This window comes from Jaculus jaculus, chromosome 6 (genome assembly GCF_020740685.1).
Source record: "Jaculus jaculus isolate mJacJac1 chromosome 6, mJacJac1.mat.Y.cur, whole genome shotgun sequence".
Classification (NCBI taxonomy): Eukaryota; Metazoa; Chordata; class Mammalia; order Rodentia; family Dipodidae; genus Jaculus; species Jaculus jaculus.
This window is the reverse complement of record NC_059107.1, coordinates 35,238,055-35,258,042: the sequence shown is the minus strand read 5'-3', so window position 1 is coordinate 35,258,042 and position 19,988 is coordinate 35,238,055. Positions and strand designations below refer to the sequence as shown.

Below are 19,988 nucleotides of genomic sequence, written 5' to 3'. Positions count from 1 at the left end.
TCGGCTAGACTAGCTAACTAGTAAGCTTCGGAGATCTGACTATCTCCATCTCTTCAGGGCTCGGCTACAGGTGAATGCCACCACACCTGACATTCTACATGGGCTCTGGGGATCTGAACTCAGCTCCTCAAGCTTGCATGGCCAGCATTTTACTCCCTGAGCCATCTCTCTGGCCTCCAGGTGCTTTGCAAAACACTATGGGCTGAGGAGCATGCAAGACGGACTGGACTCAGACCCTGTCTTCATACTGCTGAGTGTGTCTGGTGAAAGATGGCTGTGAAATGATTTTGTAGTGATGGTGAGGGCCTTGAGGCTGAGGGAGCCAGTGGAGCCTCTTCTGAGGGCTTGGAGTAAATTTCTGTCCTGAGAAGTGGGGGGTGGGAGGAGAATGGAGGAAATAAAGTTCTAGGTGTAACATCTCCGTAGGACATTCTAGTAGCTAGAATGAGAACCTTCCAAGCCACAGAGTCATTGGGAGATTTCCTGTGGCAGAAGATCAAGCAACAAGACTGGAGCATGGGTGCCAAGGGCTAGGGGAAGGACAGGAGAGACACAGAGCCTTGGGATCAGCAGAAGACACAGAGAGTCAAGTTGAGACCTTGAGCCTTGGGATCAGCAGAAGACACAGAGAGTCAAGTTGAGACCTTTGTGGTCATTGTCCTGAGGGAAGAGAGAGAGCCAGGGGCAGAGAGAAGGGGTCACATCTACGGGAGAGGTCTGTTCCAGTGCCTATGTGAGGAGTGACTTCAGTGGGAAGAACGAGACGGCAGAGGGCAGATGAGAGGTAGAAGGAGGCACATTCTTAGGGGTGCAGCTGTGAGGCAGTGTGGGCAATAGTGTCAAAGAAGTCACTGAAGGTAGGGACCAAGGTCAGAGTTGATGCTAGGGCTGGAGATGGGAATCCTGAGATGGGAACACGGGAGAAAGGGCAGGTTGACTGGGGTGTAGCTCAGGCCTTGCATTTGGACATTTGGAACTCAAGAGTAGCAGAGACAGTGAGATGGACATGCCATGCATCAGGGAGACATATGAGTCTGTTTGCTAAAAATAAATCCAGGTTGATGACAGGGTGCGATGACAAGGTACCTCTTTTATCAGATGCAGCCCAATGGGTGGTTCTTATTCCAGCCAGTGGAGCGTCCTGGGGAAGTGTCACATTTAGAACTTTATCTCTTTACTTCTGTGACCTTCACAATTCATCTCTTCTTTCTGTGCTCCCCCTCCTTGGCATAAAATGCTTATAGTTATGTCTGCTTCAGTCTAGCCAGAAGCACATGTTTGGGGATCCATTAAACTGAAAATAAAACATGTGGGGCTCTTTGGAAATAAGAACGATGTTCAAACAAGGTGTTATTATGGTTGTGCATAAGCCAATGAAAAGCAGAAATACTGCCCCAAGGCTCAGTATTGATCTTAGTCCCAGGTGCTTCTCACAGCCGAATCAATCTGACATGTTTCCCCCCCACCTCCTCCCCAAGTGCTGGCTGAGCGGGTGGCAGGTATCCAGCTTCCAGCCTCCTTCCCCATGCTCCAAGGTTAAGTCCTTTCTTGGCTCAGGCCAGCTCCAGCACCCCGCCCCCTTACCCATAGAGTGCTGGCTGCCCTTCTCGCTCGCAGTGGTTACAGGGAAGATTCTAGTTGTGAGGTTGGAGCAGAGCCAAGAGCAAATGCCCTCTAATTACACCAGGGACAGGTCTTCCCAGAAAAGCAGAGATTGGCTCTGTAGAACTAAAGGGAAGGTCGTACACAGCGGTTTTTTTTTTTTTTCAACTTTAGAATGCATTAAAGGTTATAGAATTGGCTTGAGCCATCCATCCATTCATCTCCAATGACTGTGAAATCATGTATTGAGTGTCCACTAATGTCAGACATCGAGATCAGCCTGGGGATATATAAAGGAGTGGAGTGGCGTGGCCTGTGGGCATCCTGAGGAGATGTCGAGAATGAAGCTAGATAAATGGCTGGAAGTCTTTTGACGCTTACAGGATGGGTTAACTTGCAGAACTTGCAACAGATGCAGGCATCCAGGGAAAGGTTGCTATAGTGACTGTGTAGGGCTCAGGGCTATTCCCTGAGGAGCAGGACCTAGATGCAGAGATGACCTGCGAGGGTAGAAAGCCAGGAGAGACTATGTCACGAGAGCCCATGGAATCAGCACCAGGGCCCAGCGGGGAGTTGGGAGGCGGAGTAGCTCAGGGGAGACTCACTAACATGACAAGTCATCTCAGTTAGGCTCAGAGGCAGATTCGAGTGGGTAAAGGAGTGAATCAAAGGCGCAGGGGCCAAAATGACATTTAGGGATGGCATTAGGGAAAACTGGGGCAAGCGGACTTCTGTGAACACATGATACACACTCTCCGCCATTCCCTACCCTCTCTTCCACTCAAGACATGACGCTGGACGCTCAGTGCTTTTCTGAGATTAACTAAATCCCGGATGAGGTGCTGCTCCCAGCACGATAATTGTGACTCCAGGGCTTTCCTATGTTTTAAATTTTTATTTTTATTTATTTATTTGAGAACGACAGACACAGAGAGAAAGACAGATAGAGGGAGAGAGAGAGAATGGGCGCGCCAGGGCTTCCAGCCTCTGCAAACGAACTCCAGACGCGTGTGCCCCCTTGTGCATCTGGCTAACGTCGGACCTGGGGAACCCAGCCTCGAACCGGGGTCCTTAGGCTTCACAGGCAAGCACTTAACCACTAAGCCATCTCTCCAGCCCGCTTTCCTATGTTTTAAAAGGTATTTTTATTCATTTATTTGCATGTGCTGGGGGGAGGGTACACCAGGGTCTCTTGCTGTTGCAAACGAACACCAGATGCTTGTGCCGCTTTTTTGTTTTTTAGTTTAGTTTTTTTTTTTTTTTTTTTTGAGGTACAGTCTCGCTGTAGCCCAGCTGATCTGGAACTCACTCTGTAGTCTCAGGGTGGCCTCAAACTCACGGTGATCCTCCTACCTCTGCCTCCTGAGTGCTGGGATTAAAGGTGTGCACCACCATGCCGGGCCTTGTGCCTGCTAGGCAGTCAAATCCCAGGCAGCAGGCTTTGCAAGTAAGCTCCCTTAAGCATTGTGCTATCTGTCCTGCTCTCACGCCTTCCCTTTCCAAGAGAGCTTCCCAGAGTGCACTCCCATCAGAGTACTGTCGGGATAGCTGTGGTTCAGGCTGTGCTTTGATCGACAGTCACCTTCCAACTTAAACTGTGACACACGTTCAACTACTGCACGTAGTCAAATTGTCGCAGCCCTGTCATTGCTGGTGGTGGCATGGGGTGTGTGTGTGTGTGGGGGAAGTATGACGCAGCAGACTCCCGCGAGTGACATCCAGTCACTCATCCATCAAATGCTGAATGAGCACTTGTTATATGCCATGAGATACCCTGGGCACTGGGGATGGTTAACAGAATAAAGCAGGGACACAGTGAGATGCGGTCAGATTCTCTTGGGTATGTTCACGGGTATGAGTGGGTAAGGGCAGATTCGTTGCAAATAAAGAAATAATATTCAGTGGAAGTGTTTGAACAGTCTCTTTCCAGGAGAGCTGTGACCATTAAGCTCCCTTCACTTCAGAGGGAAGGATAAAGGGAGATAAGCAAGCCCCCACTCAAGGCTGAAGTTGCATCTGCTTCTCCGAAGGGGGCCTGAAGGGGGCGCTCGCTAGAAAACACAGACAATGTCTCATAGTCAACAAGTTCCTCAGACCTGGGAATGCTGGGAATGGAGCCGTAGGAATCCAGTGCAGAAGAGCGCAGGTCCCCCACTCATCTCCCACTTCAACCTGTAAACCATGCCCTATGTTGATATCCACCTCTGTTTCTCTCTCTGTCTCTGTCTTTGTTTCTTTCCCCCTCCAGGGTCTCACTCTAGCCCAGACTGATCTGAAACCTGGAACTCATAGTGATCCTCCTACTTCATTCTCCCAAGTGCTGACATTACGGGTGTGCACCACTACACCTGGCTCAAGCTTTTCTCTTTTTGTTCTCTTAAAGTGTCGGACATTTTTACAATATTTAAGGCATCTCAAGGACAGGAGTTACTAATATGAAGTGTCATGAAATAGCAAGCTTGCAAGTCCAGGGGAAGGGCTTGGCCCCAGCCACCTGGGGCAATCTTTAAATGAGCTGGGAGCAGCTCTCAGAGCACAGAGGAGACGCCATCTGCTGGAAAGACTGCACCAGGTGTTCTTGCCTGGCATCTTCCGGGGCACACCTGCGCATTGTCAGACAGGCCCCGGGCAGAAACAACCCGTCTGTGTCCTTGTTGAGCTCCAGCTCAGGGGAAGGACACAGTTGGAGTGACTTCTAGTGCAGTGAGCTTTCAGCTTGAGAAGTGTTATATGCTCACAAGGACAGTTTACCTCGGGGCATGGCGTCGGGGAGTGGATCCTGGCTTGGCCTCCAGGCTCAGCAAGACTCTCAGAACAGGTGGAGATGAATCAGCTGAGGGATGCATTGATTTGAACTTGTTCGTTTGGCCCAGGTGAAAGCAAGCTGAGTGCTAGAGGGATTATGTTACCACTGGCCACTGGGGTCTGAACCAAACAAAGGCCAGACTTTCCTGGAAGTCAGAGCAAGAGGAGGGAGTGTGTGCTTAGGACGGTAGCTGGAAGCCCAGAACTTCCCAGGAAAGCGCCATGAAGCTTTTGGGGCTTGCGCTGAGTTTACGCGTGACAACAGTGTACTTCCATTTTTCTACATGTGACCTGGTCTAGACAGTAGGCTGCAGCTGGACAGCTGTGCCAAGGAACCGTGCCTGCTCCCCGGCAGCGGAAGGCATTTAAGCTCCTTCTGTCTCTAATTAATCAAACATGGTGGAGCATTAGGGAAAGAGGTAGAGGGGGGCTGGAGAGATGGCTTAGTGGTTAAGGCGTTTGCCTGCAAAGCCAAAGGGCCTCAGTTCAATTCCCCAGGATCCATGTAAGCCAAATGTACAAGGTGGCTCATGCGTCTGGAGTTCCTTTGCAATGGCTGGAGGCTCTGGCACGCCCATTCTCACTCTCTCTGCCTCTTTCTCTCTCATTCCCATACATACATACATACATACACACATACATGAGAGGTAGACGACTGTTCCAGAAACTTCCACCTCCCTCCCTTCTAGGAAAACCCAATTACGTTAGCTTTGAGCCAGGTGGTAGTTCGAAGCGATGTCCTCCACAGTCACATGTGTTTTGAATACTCCGTCCCCAGCTGGTGGTAGTTTGGGGAAGTTGTGGGGCTTTGGAGAGGTCGAGCTTTGCTGGAGGGAGTGCGTGGGTCCTTGGGCGGGAGGTGGGCCTTGAGGGTTATTAGTACGGCGCACTGGGCCTTGGAGCTCTCCCTTTCGGCTGTGTGCGCCTATAAGTCTTTCCCTGCTATGGTGCTTTAGGCGAGTGTTTTGTCCCCCGAGGACAGAAGACAGCAAGGGGTACCTACGGGGTCCTTGTGGGACAAGGAAGACTGGCAGCAGTGGCCAGGATAGGGTGGAGGATACGGACGATGCTGGTGGGCGCATTGACTCGGAGTGGGCGGTGCAGAAATTCATTCCAATCTTGCTGTGTATGAAAAGCACCTTGGAGCTTGTTTAAAGGGCAGTTTTTTTAAGGCCCTCTTAAGCAATAATCCATCGAGCGAGTTATGGGCCCTTGAACCAGGCATCTCTAGCTTTGTCTTTTTTTTTTTTTTTCTTTCCCCCACCGGCTGCGACTTCTTGGCCTTCTCAACTCCCTCAGTCTGGAAACCTGTGTCAGTCCTGCCTTGGAGCCACCTTCGGGGATCGGGGATCCGGGATCTGGGGCTGCGCGGGCAGCGCGACACTGCGGCTTGCGGCCGCCAGGGAGCGCCAGAGGCCTCGGCTGAGCGCTCGGGCTCCTCCGCCCGCCCGCGGCCGCCGCGCCCGAGCCCAGCCGCCGAGCCGAGCCGAGCCGAGCGAGCCAGAGCGCTGCGGGCTCACAAAGCGACAGGACGCGCGCTGCCGGCGGGTGGCAGGTGCGCCGGGGAGCGAGCCGGTGCTCAGCCTTCTCGGCGGACGGCGACGCTCGGGAGCTCGGGCATCTCAGGCCCGGGGAACCTGGTTGGACCCAAGGTATGTGCCCAAGAAGCCCTGCGCCCCAACTTGGCGTAGTGGCGTAGTTGGGACCTTCTCTTGGCTACCCCTGAGGCTGGCAGGGTCAGGCCCTGGAGCCGGGGGTTGGGGGGAATCTCTGCGCACCCCTCTTGCTGCCCGAGGCTCACGGCGGGTGAAGGGAGATGTTTTCCTTAGCTGTGATGGGGAGGCCCGGGTTGCGCGCACCTCACCTCCCCAGCTTCTCTCATTTTTGCACAAGCCTGGGATGCTGCTCCGAGCCCTTTTGCCCTCCCTGCCCCACAGCCGATGGGCACCGTCCATGGGAGTGCGGCTTGCAGGTGGAGGGTTGCTGGCTTGGGGGATGAGTACTGACGCCCCCAGATCCCAGTACAGCAGTCGGTGTGTGTGTGTGTGTGGGGGGGGACACACCGGAGAACAGGTGACAGGGGATCCCCTGTAGTTTGATAGCAGCTCTTAATTTGTAACCTAGCCTTTCTGCATTTGTATCTGAGTCTCTAATCATGGGGTGGAGGGGTATTCCAGATGTGCTAGGGTTGCTGCTGTTCCCCCCCTCCCCGCAACACCATCCCGTGACATCCTGGTCTCTACAAGCTGAAACTGATCCCCGAGGCGCCCGGACACCTGGTGCAGCCTGGGGGTTCGCGGTTGCGCGGTCCTCCTTGGCTCACGTCCCCTCGGTGTGCCCTGTCCCCAGATGCCAGCGATCGCGGTGCTGGCGGCGGCCGCGGCGGCGTGGTGCTTCCTCCAAGTGGACAGTCGGCACCTGGACGCGCTCGCCCGTGGCGCGGCCCTCAACAACGGCAATTTCCTAGACAATGACCAGTGGCTGAGCACCGTCTCCCAGTACGACCGAGACAAGTACTGGAACCGCTTCCGAGACGTGAGTACCGCAGCCAGCCGCCGATCTGATCTGCTGGGTGGAGGGTTGATGGGGTGAGGGTGGGGGGGAGGATGTCCGGGGGGGGGGGCGGGCAGACCTCCCACAGAGAACCCGCTGCCGGTGCTGCGTGTTGCCTAAAAGGAACTTTAAAGGGAACTTGGCAGGTCAGAAGCTTGTTACCTGTTACCTGGGCCTCAGGTGTGCGCATTTCCCAGACTGCTCGCAGGCGACTGCTCTCAACGGGGGCTCGAACCTGTGAGTAGCTTCTGGAGGCTCCTGGTGGCTGACGGACTTGGCCAAGCCCCCGAGGGCAGCTGCCAGGTTTAACAGCGACCCGAGACCATGTCCAGGGAGTGTCAGACAAGTCCCTGCTGGGCGAGTCGAGTTCACTAGGGAGCCAGGTGTGTGACAGGCGTGAGAGGATGTGGCATGTCATGGCGACTGCTGGGAGCGGTGGGGTGGCTTTGAACCTTGGAATCTTGAGTGAAAGAGAAAACAAAGGAAGGTGGGCCACGGAGTTGGGCTGCCGCCCTACAGAACGTTTGGAGGGGACAGTCTTGTTCCTGGGCTCCCAGAGGTAACTTCTGCGTCCTGTTTGTGCTCCAAGCCTGGCTGCCGCCTCACGCTTCACAGGTGTGCCCCAGATGATGTTGGTGGGCAAGGACACCTGGCGCAGTCTTCCCAGCAGATGGCGCCCTTCTGCGCTGCCAGAGCGGCTCCCAGCTCATTTAAAGACTGCCCGCGGTGGCCGGGGCCAAGCCGAAGCCCACCTCCCCGGGGGCCTTGTAAGCGTGCTATTTTATGACACTTAACATTTAATAATTCCTGCCCCCGAATTGCCTTAAATATTGTAAAAAAAAAAAAAAAAGTCCAGCACTTCAGAACAACAACAAAAAAAAAGAGGAGTTTGAGCCGGATGTGGTGGTAATTCCCTTTCATCCCAGCGCTCATGGGGCTGAGGTAGGAGGATCACAGGGAGCTGGAGGGACAAGCTAGTTAGCGTGAGTTTCAGGTTCCCGACCAGCACGGACCAGGGTGAAACCCTACCTCAAAAAGGGAAAGCTTTTATGTTCAAATTCATTGCCAGCAGGCATTTTTTTTTGAGCAGAAGTTGGTGATAGGTATTTTTAAGCAACATATATATATCCTAAAAGGACAATCCTGTGTGTACCAGCAAGCTATCATGGTGGAGTCTGGTTCACAGGTTGAGGTGGGAGATGGATGGGAGCCCTACAGTCTTCTGTTCTGGAATTCCTACAGTCCCATTCCCTGTATCCCTGGACTTTGCTTGCACGGAGTAGGTCCCGGGAACTTGTTGACTACGAGACATTGCCTGTGTTTTCTAACGAGCGCCCTCTTCAGGCCCCCTTCGGAGAAGCAGATTCAATTTCAGCCTTGAGTGGGGCTTGTTTATCTCTCCTTATTCTGCTTATTGCAGTGAATGACGACAGCTCTCCTGGAAAGAGACTTTTTCAAACACTTTCACGGAACATACTTGTTTATTTGGGGCCACGAGGTTCTGGACACATGTCACTGTGTCCCAGCTATGTTCTCCATGGCCCATAGTCCTCTTTCAGCTTCCCGCTGAGAAGCCCTGCTGAGACCACATCTTGCCTGTGCTGAGGGACGCCTTGAGTGTGGAGCTTCCATTCAAAGACATGTTATGGAAGAGCATAGGGGAAGCACTTCTATTTAGGATAGAAATGATCATGCTATTTATCTTAAAATGCAATGATTTTTTTTTTTTAAGTCGAAAAGCAGGACACATGAGCTGAGCTCTGGAACTGAGCGCCTCAGGCCAGAATTTGTGGGCAGGGCCAACTTTGCCAGGTGCGTCGGAGGTAGAGTGGGGTGGAAGACAGGGTCTGCTAGTGTTTGAGGTGTGTGAAAGTCTGCAGTGGCTGAAAGTCTACTCAAGGTTTGTGTTCACTGCGTTATACATGTACCATTTCTAATCCCCTCTGAGCTTTAAAATATAAAAAAAATCAAAATGAGCTGGGCGTGGTGGCGCACGCCTTTAATCCCAGCACTCAGGCTGGGGGGGGGGGGTGCAGAGGTAGGAGGATCCCTGTGAGTTCGAGGGCCACCCTGAGACTCCATAGTGAATTCCAGGTCAGCCTGGGCTAGAGTGAGACCGTACCTCAAAATACAACAACAAAACCCCCCAAAATCAAAATGTATTAAGTTTTATTTGAGAGAAAGAGGCCGAGATTTTACAATTCTGGGCCTCTAGCCACTGCAAATGAACTCGAGACACATGTATCATCTTGTGCATGTGGGTCCTGGGGAATCTAACTTGGGTCCTCTGGCTTTGTAGGCAAGTGCCTTAACCACTAAGCCACCTTTCTCCAGTCCTATTAAAAACGTGAGGGGGCAGATAGAGACATAATAGGCACTACATGACCTTTAGCCCCTGCAAACAAACTTGAGATGCATGTGTCACTCTGTGCATCTGGCTTTATTTTATTTATTTATTTATTTTTGGTCTTTTGAGGTAGGGTCTCACTCTGGCTCAGGCTGACCTGGAATTCACTATGTAGTCTCAGGATGGCCTTGAACTCTTGGTGATCCTCCTACCTCTGCCTTCCGAGTGCTGGGATTAAAGGCGTGCGCCACCACGCCCGGCTTGCATCTGGCTTTATGTGGGTATTAGGAAATTGAACCTGTGTCTTTAGGTTTTGCACGCATGCACCTTAACCACTGAACCATCTCTCTAGCCCTAGCCTTACATTTTTTAATATGACCTCCTTATATTACTTTAGGGTGGTGGTAGAAAAATACTGTGTGTGTGTGTGTGTGTGTGTGTGTGTGTGTGTGTAGATACACTTATTGTAGAGGTCAGAGGATGACTTTTATTCATTTCCTTGAGATGGGGTCTCTCCCTTGACCTGAAGCTGCTTTTTTTTTTTTTTTTTTTTTTGAGGTAGGGTCTTGCTCTAGTCCAGTCTGATCTGGAATTCACAATGTAGTCTCAGAGTGGCCTCGAACTTATAGCAATCCTCCTAACTCTGCCTCTTGAGTGCTGGGATTAAAGGTGTGCACCACTATGCCCAGCTAGAGCTGCTCTTTAACTGTCAGGGAGCTCCAGGGAGTCTCCTGTCTGTGCCCCTGATGGACCAGGATAATGGACATGCTTGGTCATGCCAGAGTTTTATGTGGGGTTTGGGCAATGGGGCTCCAGTGGTCTCAGATCTTCATGCTTATCAGGCAGGCACTAATGACCATTGAGCCATCTCCCCAGTCCCCTTAAAAGGTGTGGACCAGTGGTTTTTCCAAACTTGATTAATCATGAAACCCTCTTGATGTTCTTACTAAATGTCAGCACCCAGGTCTCTTTGTGTGAGGAAGGCTGGGCTCCATATTTTAAGCAGCACAGGACGATTCTGGGGATGTTTAGGAAGTATTTCATTAGTTATGGGTTAAAAGATTGTTAGGTATCAAGCATCAAGACTAGCATTTCTAGCAGCATACAGTATATAAAAGTGATCACTTGGTTCAGCATACCATTACAAACATCTGAAAATACTCAAAAAATCAAAACCTGGGGTTGGAGAGATGGCTTAGTGGTTAAGGCACTTGCCTGCAAAGCCGGAAGACCTTCGCTTGATTCCCCAGGACCCACATAAGCCAGATGCACAAGGTGGCTCATGCATCTGGAGTTCATTTGCAGCAGCTGGAGGCCCTGGCACACTCATTCTTTCTCTGTCAAATAAGTTAAAAAAGAAAATCAAAATCCCAAACATCTTGAATCACTTAGTATGCTTCATGGAGTTGTCTGAAGTCTGCAGTGGCTCAGGTGAAATTGAATGCCATTAACCTCTTGAAAATGTTGTGAACTTGGCCCCAGATGCTCTTTGAGGACAAGTCCAACGATCTTCAATAGATCATTTAATTGGAAAAGCCTGATCCTCTGGGGAGCACGGAGAACAAGAGTGCTTTCTCTAGCAGCAGGCAGCTCAATGGACCTTAGGTAAAGGGCCAGCTAGAATTGCAGCTGGTAAGCTAGCTTGCTCATTCTCACTGAGCCAAGACCATGTTTGAGGTGGAAGACAAACCTCAGTATGTTATGTTGTGGGTTTGTGTGTGTGTATGGCTGTTTGCATGCATGCATGAATGAATGTATGTGGATGTGTGTACAAGTACGTGTGGATGTGCATGTGGAGACCAGATAAACCTGGAGGGTACCACTCCTTAGGTTCTGTCTTTTTTTGAGACAGGGTCCATGGCCTGGATGGAGCTCACCAAGTAGGCTGGACTGGCTGGCCAGTGAGCCCCAGGGTTTCCCTGTCTGTCTCCCTTTAGTCTTCGGTTACAGATAGGCAACACCACCCCCAGCTTTGTAGATGGGCTCTGGGGATCAAACTCAGTTTCTTATGCTTGTATGAGAAACACTTCACAAACTAAGCTATCGGTGCAACCTTTTTTTCTAGGTTTTTTTCTTTTTTAAAGACTGTTAACTTTGAATGGCTGCATGTACTGATGCTTGTCAATTTTATTTTTTGAAATTCACTATGAAAGAAAACTTGTTCTTTCCCTCCAACTTACTTTGTTGGACTGGGGGGAAAGAGATATTTAGAAGCGATTTTTGATCTTGAGAAGCTGAAATCTCAGGGTTATTTTATGTTTCATCTGATTTTCTTTTTTGGATAGGGTGGGCAGGCTTTGTGTAGCCCAGACTGGCCTTGCAGTCACTTAGTTAAGGATGACCTTGAACTTCTGATCCTCCTGTCTCTACCTCCCACGTGCTGGGAATACAGGCATGTACCAGCCTGCCTGGCTTGAAGGACTCTTTTGAGAGGTGACGGTACCCGTTGGTGGTGGTTACTGGCCAACTTTGACGTGAACATTATGGTAAGACGTGTGCCCTGTGCTGTCAAGTGGGGGGGCTGTACCTTGCTGTGGATGACCTGGCAGCCCTACCTGGATACTTCTGAAATTTATATTATCACTCTAGACACCTGAATACTCACTCTCTCCTTTCCAAAATAAAAACCTTTAGAACTACTTCATGGCTTGTTGCCTGGAGTTACAATCCAGGAGGAGCACAACACTCAGATAATTATTCTGAGATGAATTTGTCGTCTGGTTGGTTATTATCCTTCTATAAAGACTAGAAATTCAGATGCTTTGGCCTAAGGGAAGCCTGGACTTCTGCACAAATACAATATTAAGTAGAAAAAAAACAGAAGGCAAGGGTTTGTATTGTCTGATAATTTCTCATCACTAGCTGTCATATGTTTAACTCCTCCATGACTTGAATTTGAAACAAGATGTTATAAGTTTGATTTGGCTTCCTGGCATCATTACTATAAGAAAATTCTATTCCTTCATTCCAACAAATGTCTGAGTACCCCTCAAGTCCGAGGTGCTGAACTACAAAAGTGGGCAAGGGTGAACATAGTCTTTTTCTCTCCTGTCATCTCCCATCTGCTGTTAACTTAAGTGTCTCACATTTCCTTCTTACTTTTTTTCAAAGTTAAGCTGTTTTTTTTTCTTTTTCCTCACAAAGGTAATACATGCTGGTTGTAGTGAGAAGATTTTAAAATTGCAGACAGCTAGCATTTAGGGAGCACTCTGGTAGGCATTGTTTAAAGTACTTTATATTTTATAACAGTCTGATGAAACTACTAGTGTTAATTTCCTCCTATTAACTGGGAGGTTTAAACATCTTGGTTGGGCTGGAGAGATGGCTTAGCGGTTAAGCACTGGCCTGTGAAGCCTAAGGACCCTGGTTCAAGGCTCGATTCCCCAGGACCCACGTTAGCCAGATGCACAAGGGGGCGCACGCGTCTGGAGTTTGTTTGCAGTGGCTGGAAGCCCTGGCGCGCCCATTCTCTCTCTCTCTCTGCCTCTCTGTCTGTCACTCTCAAATAAATAAATAAAAAAAAACAAAAAATAATTTTAAACCTCTTGGCTGATGTTCCAGACATGGGCTGTGGAAGAGCCTGGGCGCTGTAGCCCACCAGAGCTGAGCATCCTCAGGGTGAGCAGCTTCAACATGATGTTGCAAGCCTTCCCCACTTTGTGTGTGAGGACAACCAGGAGCCTTAGGAGAAGGAAGCCAGAAGACACAATGGACTGGGAGGTCGTGGCATGCCTTCTCTTCTCCTAATAATGAGCTTCTGATTTGATTAAAATAATATTGTTGCTTACACTAAACATGACATTTTCTTTACTTTTTTCTTAAAAAAATTTTCCACACATGAAACCAGCTCTGACATTTAACTCCAGGATAATTACCTTGAGGGAGCCTGAAGAGTCAGACATGTTGCCTTGGCTGGCATTTATTATCTTCCTGAGTGACCTGGGTTTGTAATTCTAATGCGAATGCATTCTCGTTCCCGTCTGGTGCATGCTCTGTGTAATGCGGCAGTCTCTGGAGTACAATGAGGTGGCCATGTGCATCTGATCCGTTCATGTGATCTTAACATCTCTGTTGAAATAAGGGTCAAGGGCAAGGAGGGCTTATTGATGGAAAAGGATCTGGCTCTTTCAGTGGAGTAGTGATGAGAGGCTGTGTGGCTTAGAGGACCTGTTACTCATTGGTTGTGGCAAGAACTTGGTTTGGGATGAAAAGCACCAGGAAGTGGTTTTGCTGACATAAGTCCAAGGGACTAAAATGAGTCTGTGGCCCTGACTCTTGAATGAACCCACTACCCAGAGTCCTCGGTACCAGGTGGCCCCTCCTAGAATTAATTCGTACCAGTCTTTAGATTGGGTGGTTTCAATGTTCATAGGCTCAAGAGTATTCTTGTTTTCTCTGGCCCTGCCTTCAGGGTTGCCTTGGCAGAGAAAAGCTAGGCCTTGCTGGTTTATCCAGCTTCTTGCCCCCCAGCCCCCGCCCCTGAATTTTCTTCAGTTCCTGGTTCTTCCCTGCCCTGTCTCCCAGGACAAGACTGGACTATTTCTGGGAGGCCCCATAACCTCCTACATGCTGATGAGGCACAAACCAAGATGTTTGGATAATTGGACCTATAAGATTCCCCTAGAGGAACTGGGCATTATCATTAGCTTAGCAGTTTTATATTGCTTAAGGAAATGGTAAGTGTTTTATAATAAATCATGGTTTACTTATTTCTTTAGTGCAATGGATTTCAAATAATGCACCCTCAATGTCTAAACTCAGACATACTCGAGGACTCGGTTTACCTTTATTGCGGTGTCTGTACATTTTACGTCCTATATCTCAGCTCACATGTGACCTTACCTCCATGAGTAAGAATTACACAGAAGAAATTTCCTGCAGGAGGTTAAATAATTTGCCCCCAGGTTACAAGTATTTTTCAGCCCATTTCATCTATGAATTTTAAGAGAGGGCATTTTTGTGTGCTATTACCAAAGAAGTCAGCATCCAGGATGAATAGCTCACTAGAACTCTGCTGAAAGCTGGGGTTACAAAGGGCTGTACCTCCAGTATGGAAGCCAACAGAATGTAAGCCCACCATGAAGGAAAGGGCCTACAGTCAGGCAACCTGCCAGTCTTCCCCTTAACAACGGTACATGAGGAGAAAAGATGAGAGGCTTCCTGAACCACGGACCAGGTGTTCTGGCACCTGATAGTCAATGTGCCTTTATTGTGCTCCACCCCCAAGCATTACCCCATTACTTTAAGTAGCCTCCAGTTGCCTACACTCTGAGTTTGACACTCTTCCTCTGCTAAGTGAGATAGTTACTGGTGAGGACTCTAGAACAAAAATGACTGAAAGCTAGTCCAGGCTGGCTTAAATGGAAAGGAAAACTTGGATAACTGAAAATTCTCATTATCTATGACTTGGTGTGAAGCTAGATTCAGAGGCACATGGTCACATCCTAGGGACCCACGTGAGGACTGGGTTAACACTGTAGAGTCAGTCATTCTGTTCCCCCTCTTCCATCTTTGGGCCTCATTTGTCCTATGTTTGTTTGCTAGGTTTATTAGTTCCCTCTCATGGCTCATGAAAAACTAGACTTAAATCTGTGTGGTTTTTATGCCTCAATAATTAAAATACAGTTCCAGAATTGAGACACATCAGAGTAACCTGTGCTATGTAGGCACCCTTTTAAAAATATCATTTATTTGTAAGCATAGTAAGTATAGGCTTGTAGGGCCTCTTACTGTTGTAAACAAACTCCAGATGCATGAATCACTTTGTGCATCTGGCTTTATGTGAGTACTGAGAATTGAACCCCAGGCCATCATTCTTTGCAAGCCAGTGCCTTTTAGCTGCTCAGCTATCTCTCCTGCCCTATGTATTTTATTTACTCTTAATCACTTTTCCCAAGTTAGTTTAAAAAAACACAAAACAACAAAAACCAGGTGATTTTTTTTCCCCCACCCCCAAGGCTGGGTTGGATGCCCAGGGCTGAGTTTGGCAGTTCCATAAGGGATAATGGATTCCTGATGGGCTAATGTCAGCAGATGCTCGATATGTTGACCAACCTGACAGGTTGTTATGAAGAGTAAATGAATGCTGTGAGGCTCTGGGCACTGCCTGGATTAATAAAAGCTCAGAGGCTGTTATTTTTATTAATATTACTGCCTGGAGTACTTTTCATGCTCTATCCTTGGAATCATAGCTATATATCCTGTGTATTTTACATCTCTTAGTAGCTGGATGCCTCTTGAAATAGGTGTCGATGTTTTGTCATGCCTTCAACACCACAGGTGGCCAGAATTTTGTGGACTTGAATTGTATCCAGAGCCACCTCTTGGATGAACCCCTTGGAGAAGAAAAGCTTTTAGGAGTCTATTAGGAACGTAGGCTGGTAGTCTTTGATGGGCGGAAATTTTAGTTATCATAAACAGTGGAAACCTTTTAGATCTAACCCTACTATCTCAGCAAGGAACTCACCACTTAATAATTCCTTTCAGAATACAGTGTTGCATACAGTTTACTGCCCCATCCCTTCCTAGAGTTTTGCCAGAGTCCAGTGCAGAAAGGAAGCTATACAGGGAATGTTCAAATGATTTGAATGAATGTGTGAACTCTATGCCATCAGAAGCCTGTTTCCCTAAGGGTTCCATGCTGAGGAATGCCCCCAGTGAGTGATACTAGCTTTGAATGCGTGTCTTCCTTCCACTGGTAATGACAGTGACCACAGATACCCATAGGTGGGATGCTATTGAGGAAGGGGAAACCTGATGGGAAATGAACCTTCCCTGAGATTCAAGAGCTGTGTGAAGTTCTCAGAGGTTGAGTCATGTCCTGCCTATGGGATCTCTCTCTCTCTCTCTCTCTTTTTTTTTTTTTTTTAGGTAGGCTTTCACTGTAGTCCAGGCTGACCTGGAATTCACTATGTAATCTCAGGGTGGCCTTGAACTCATGGTGATCCTCCTACCTCTACCTCCCAAGTGCTGGGATTAAAGGTGTGTGCCACCATGCCTGGCTCGGGATCTCTCTTAACCTAAGTCATAGTCCAGTTCTGGCAAAGACAAGCGTGTGCTTTTGACCATGGGATCAGTTTCCTTATCCTTAAGCCTGGGATGCTGAGGTGATGTCATGCAGTTCGGGGGATGACTGAGTGAGCATTTGGCACATATTTGGTGCTAATGATCTTTGACTGTCTGGTGAAACAGCTGCCCTGGTTTGCTTTCTGAAGCTCATTTCTTTTTCTGCCTCACCAGTGTGAGCTGCGGTGCATGGCCATGATGCTATTTTCTGTCTTGTATCTTAAAAACACTTTGGGGAAAATTTGTTCCATGATCCTCGAGCCTGTCTTCATTTCTTGCCAGCCTGAAAGGTGTGTGTAAGCTTTTCCATGGTCTGTTCTGTGACTTGGCCATTTCAGCGTCCTTGTCATGTTTCACAAGATCTTGACATTCCTCCTGAAACTGGCAGCTCTCCTCATGGAATAGCAGGGATGGGGAGGTTTTGCTCCCAGCTATCCCGGAATCCTGGTTACATGAAGGGCACCCTTGGGCATCCTCGTATGCTAAGCAGGCTCTTATTGGTGTTCCTATTAATGTTCAACTCTTGCTAGTCCTTAGTCCATCACAAAAGGGAGATGGCTCATTGTGTCCTATTGTTTGGTCCCGGGCTAGTTCTGGGTGCCGGAAGGTAGGTGGGACCCTGAGGTAAGGGGTCCAGCCAGCCTGGGTGTTCACGTGGCTTCCTCAGCTTCCTGTGTCCATCCTAGGAGGGTTGGACCAGTAGTTTCTTTGGGGAATAGTGAGTTGTTGATGAGGAAGTGGTCGTTAGATTCCAGCAGTGCTGGGAGCAGGACAGCAACACCGTTCATACAGCCCCGGAGCTCAGGGCCTTGTGTGGAGGCAGACAAGCCACTGCCCACCAGTCCCTGAGGCAGTGCTGTGAGGTGGAGGCACAGGTGCCCTTAGCTCTTCCTCCTCCCCAGAACACAGGCTAAGAAGCATTTTGACTGGGAAAGGCCTGAAAGTTGAGGCAACCTGATGGCCCCAGTGAAGTGGGGAATTGAAGGTGGCTGAGAAGTTTTGGGGGTCCAGACGTGGGAAAGCCCCTGTGTGTTTGCTGTATGATTCCATCAAAGAGAGAACTCTGCCCTATGTCTAGAAGGCATGCCTTACCCAACTTGAATTGAACATACATTCTGGGGGCTGAGAAATGAGTCAGCTGTGGGAATCGAGGTACACAGATGGACCCAACTCTTTGGAAAAATTGCCTGTTCTTGTCCCTTCTTTGTGTATTTCTGGGCCATCTTCTGTAGCTTTTTTTTTTTTTTTTTTTTGCCTTATGGATATCACACACTACCTTCCTCCCTCTCCCCAATTCTTCTGCATCTCTAGTTTCTTCGCTCTCTCTGTCTCTCTGTCTCTCTCTGTCTCTCTGTCTCTCTCTGGGCAGCTATTCTGAACTTTGGTGAAAACTTGATGGTTTCAATGTGAAATGTCCCCATAGGCTCCTGTGTTTTGAATATTTGGTCCCCAACTGGTGGCCATTTGGGATAGTTGTGGGGTCTTAAGGGGAGATGGAACTTTGTTGGAGAAGGTGTCTATGTGGGTGGATTTTGGGCTGCTACCACCCAGTTCATGCCCAGTACGTATGTTGTATCCTTCCTGCTGCTGTGGTAAGATGGAGCACTGGGCTACCTGCTCAGCCATGATCAAACTGTTTTTTTTTTTTTTAATTTTTATTTATTTGAGAACGACAGACACAGAGAGAAAGACAGATAGAGGGAGAGAGAATGGGCGCGCCAAGGCTTCCAGCCTCTGCAAACGAACTCCAGATGCGTGCGCCCCCTTGTGCATCTGGCTAACATGGGACCTGGGGAACCGAGCCTCGAACCGGGGTCCTTAGGCTTCACAGGCAAGCGCTTAACCGCTAAGCCATCTCTCCAGCCCTGAAACTGTTTTTTGAAACTGTAAGTGGGAAGAAACTTTCTTCCCCCTAAATTTTTTTTTTTTTTTTTTGGTCTCAGCAACAAGAAGTTTGCTGTTAGAGCTCTAATTCCCTGTGCCGTTTAGAAGTAAGACACTGCATTACCTGGACAGAGATGGTTTAGGAAATTGGGTTCAAAGTGAGGACTAGAATTTATGGAGCTGCTTCTCACTTCCAGCTCCCTCCCATCTTCTATTGCTGGGAGCCAAGTGGAGGCCAGACTTAAAGACTGAAGATGCAGACTGAGATTTCCACCCTTCACTCAGTTGAGGGGGAGGGGGCGGTGTCAGTCACTACTGTGCCCCTTGGGAATTTTGTGCAGGATGTGCACTTGACAGCCTTGCATTGGGGTCTTCCCTATGTACCCATGACAGGCATGATAAGAATGGTTTCTAATGGTGAAGAAGAAAGCTGCTGCTTTTGTGGACGTGTTTCTTCTAGGATGATATTACTAACGTCCGAATTAACGTGTTGGAGTTCCTTTTCTTATAACTTTATATATGAATTTGTCTCTCAGCTCACCGAGTTGATGTTGGCTAAAATTATCTGCTATTAGATGCAGTAGGGTTGAAAAGAAAGACATACAAGTATTGGTAAAGTTTTAGATTTTCCCTGTGTGATGTGTGCCATGTCACCCTGTAACTACCATTACCATTCCCCGGCAATTGGACAGGGCTCAGGCTCTTAGGCAGGGTGTAGCGGTGACAGTGCTCGGGGTGGTAAGCGGAACCTACCACAGGTGTCCCGGGCCGTCTTGGCTCGGATAAAAGATGGGCACACACACAGAGCGAAGCCTTCAATCTACATTTCAGCTGTCGACTATCTGTCCCTCTATGTATGAGGAATTGCTCTAATGCAGTCCAGAGAGGAACTGGGCCAAGTTGTGGATGATGAGCCATGGCCAAGGAGAACTGGAGCTGCCCAGAGGAGTGTGCTGGACCAGCATGGCAGACCTGCATCTTGGTATCTGGCAGGGCCTGGCCTCCAATGCAGATGTCAGCTTGCTAGCGAAGGGAACAGTTCCCATCAAGGAGAGATGGTGCCCAGGAAAGCGTACTTGGGATTGGCGTGCGGGTAGTTCTCAGAATACATTTTTGCAACATCACAGAGCTTTGCTATACATCCCAATTCGTCGATACCTACAGCTCCAACAAGATAAAATAAGGGCGGTATTCTCCCCGTATGCAGACAGGGTTCCCATTGACATCCTTGCAAAGAAAGATCCCGTTTCACGGTGGGTGTCACCATCAGTCTGAGCAACAGCCTTACTGTGAGGTTTTCCTGGGCTGGAACCGCATCGGATCTCTGATTGGCTCCTAGGGCATCAGGATAGTTGTGCGTGGGAACACAGTGGAGCTGATGCAGCGGGGTGCCAGGGGACCACCTCACCCAATCTTCCTGTTTCCAGCTGGCCTGATTCTCCAGGTGGCTCTGGTCTGATTTTGCATCTTCTGTCACAGAATTGATGTTTTCTGCACAGATGAGCTCAGGGAAATTGACTCTGACATTGACTTTAGTTTATAGTGAATAGGTATTGAGGCTGGAACAGTCTTAAGGGCATGTAATAGACAAGGAGTGGTGGATGTCACAGAGAATGTTTTCTCCTCCAGGAGGTGTGCCCTCAGGCACAGAGGTGGATATGCCAACAGTTGGAAAGCATAGAGGAGGCCCGAGGGACGAGGGCTGTACAGTGACCCTGCCTCCTTGAGTGGT

At 49.0% G+C, this 19,988-nt stretch overlaps 1 protein-coding gene across 3 annotated transcripts in view; it reads left to right on the top strand.

Annotated features, from left to right (window-relative positions):
* The first annotated feature begins 5,930 nt into the window (after positions 1-5,930).
* Positions 5,931-19,988, top strand: part of Spock1 (SPARC (osteonectin), cwcv and kazal like domains proteoglycan 1) — a 534,501-nt gene continuing 520,443 nt past the window's right edge. For all 3 annotated transcript variants that reach the window (XM_045153029.1, XM_045153030.1, XM_004665088.2), the window contains exons 1-2: positions 5,931-6,059; positions 6,757-6,942. In XM_045153029.1, the coding sequence (XP_045008964.1) occupies positions 6,757-6,942 (186 nt within the window). In that variant the 5' untranslated portion in view covers positions 5,931-6,059. The remainder of the gene's footprint in view (positions 6,060-6,756; positions 6,943-19,988) is intronic.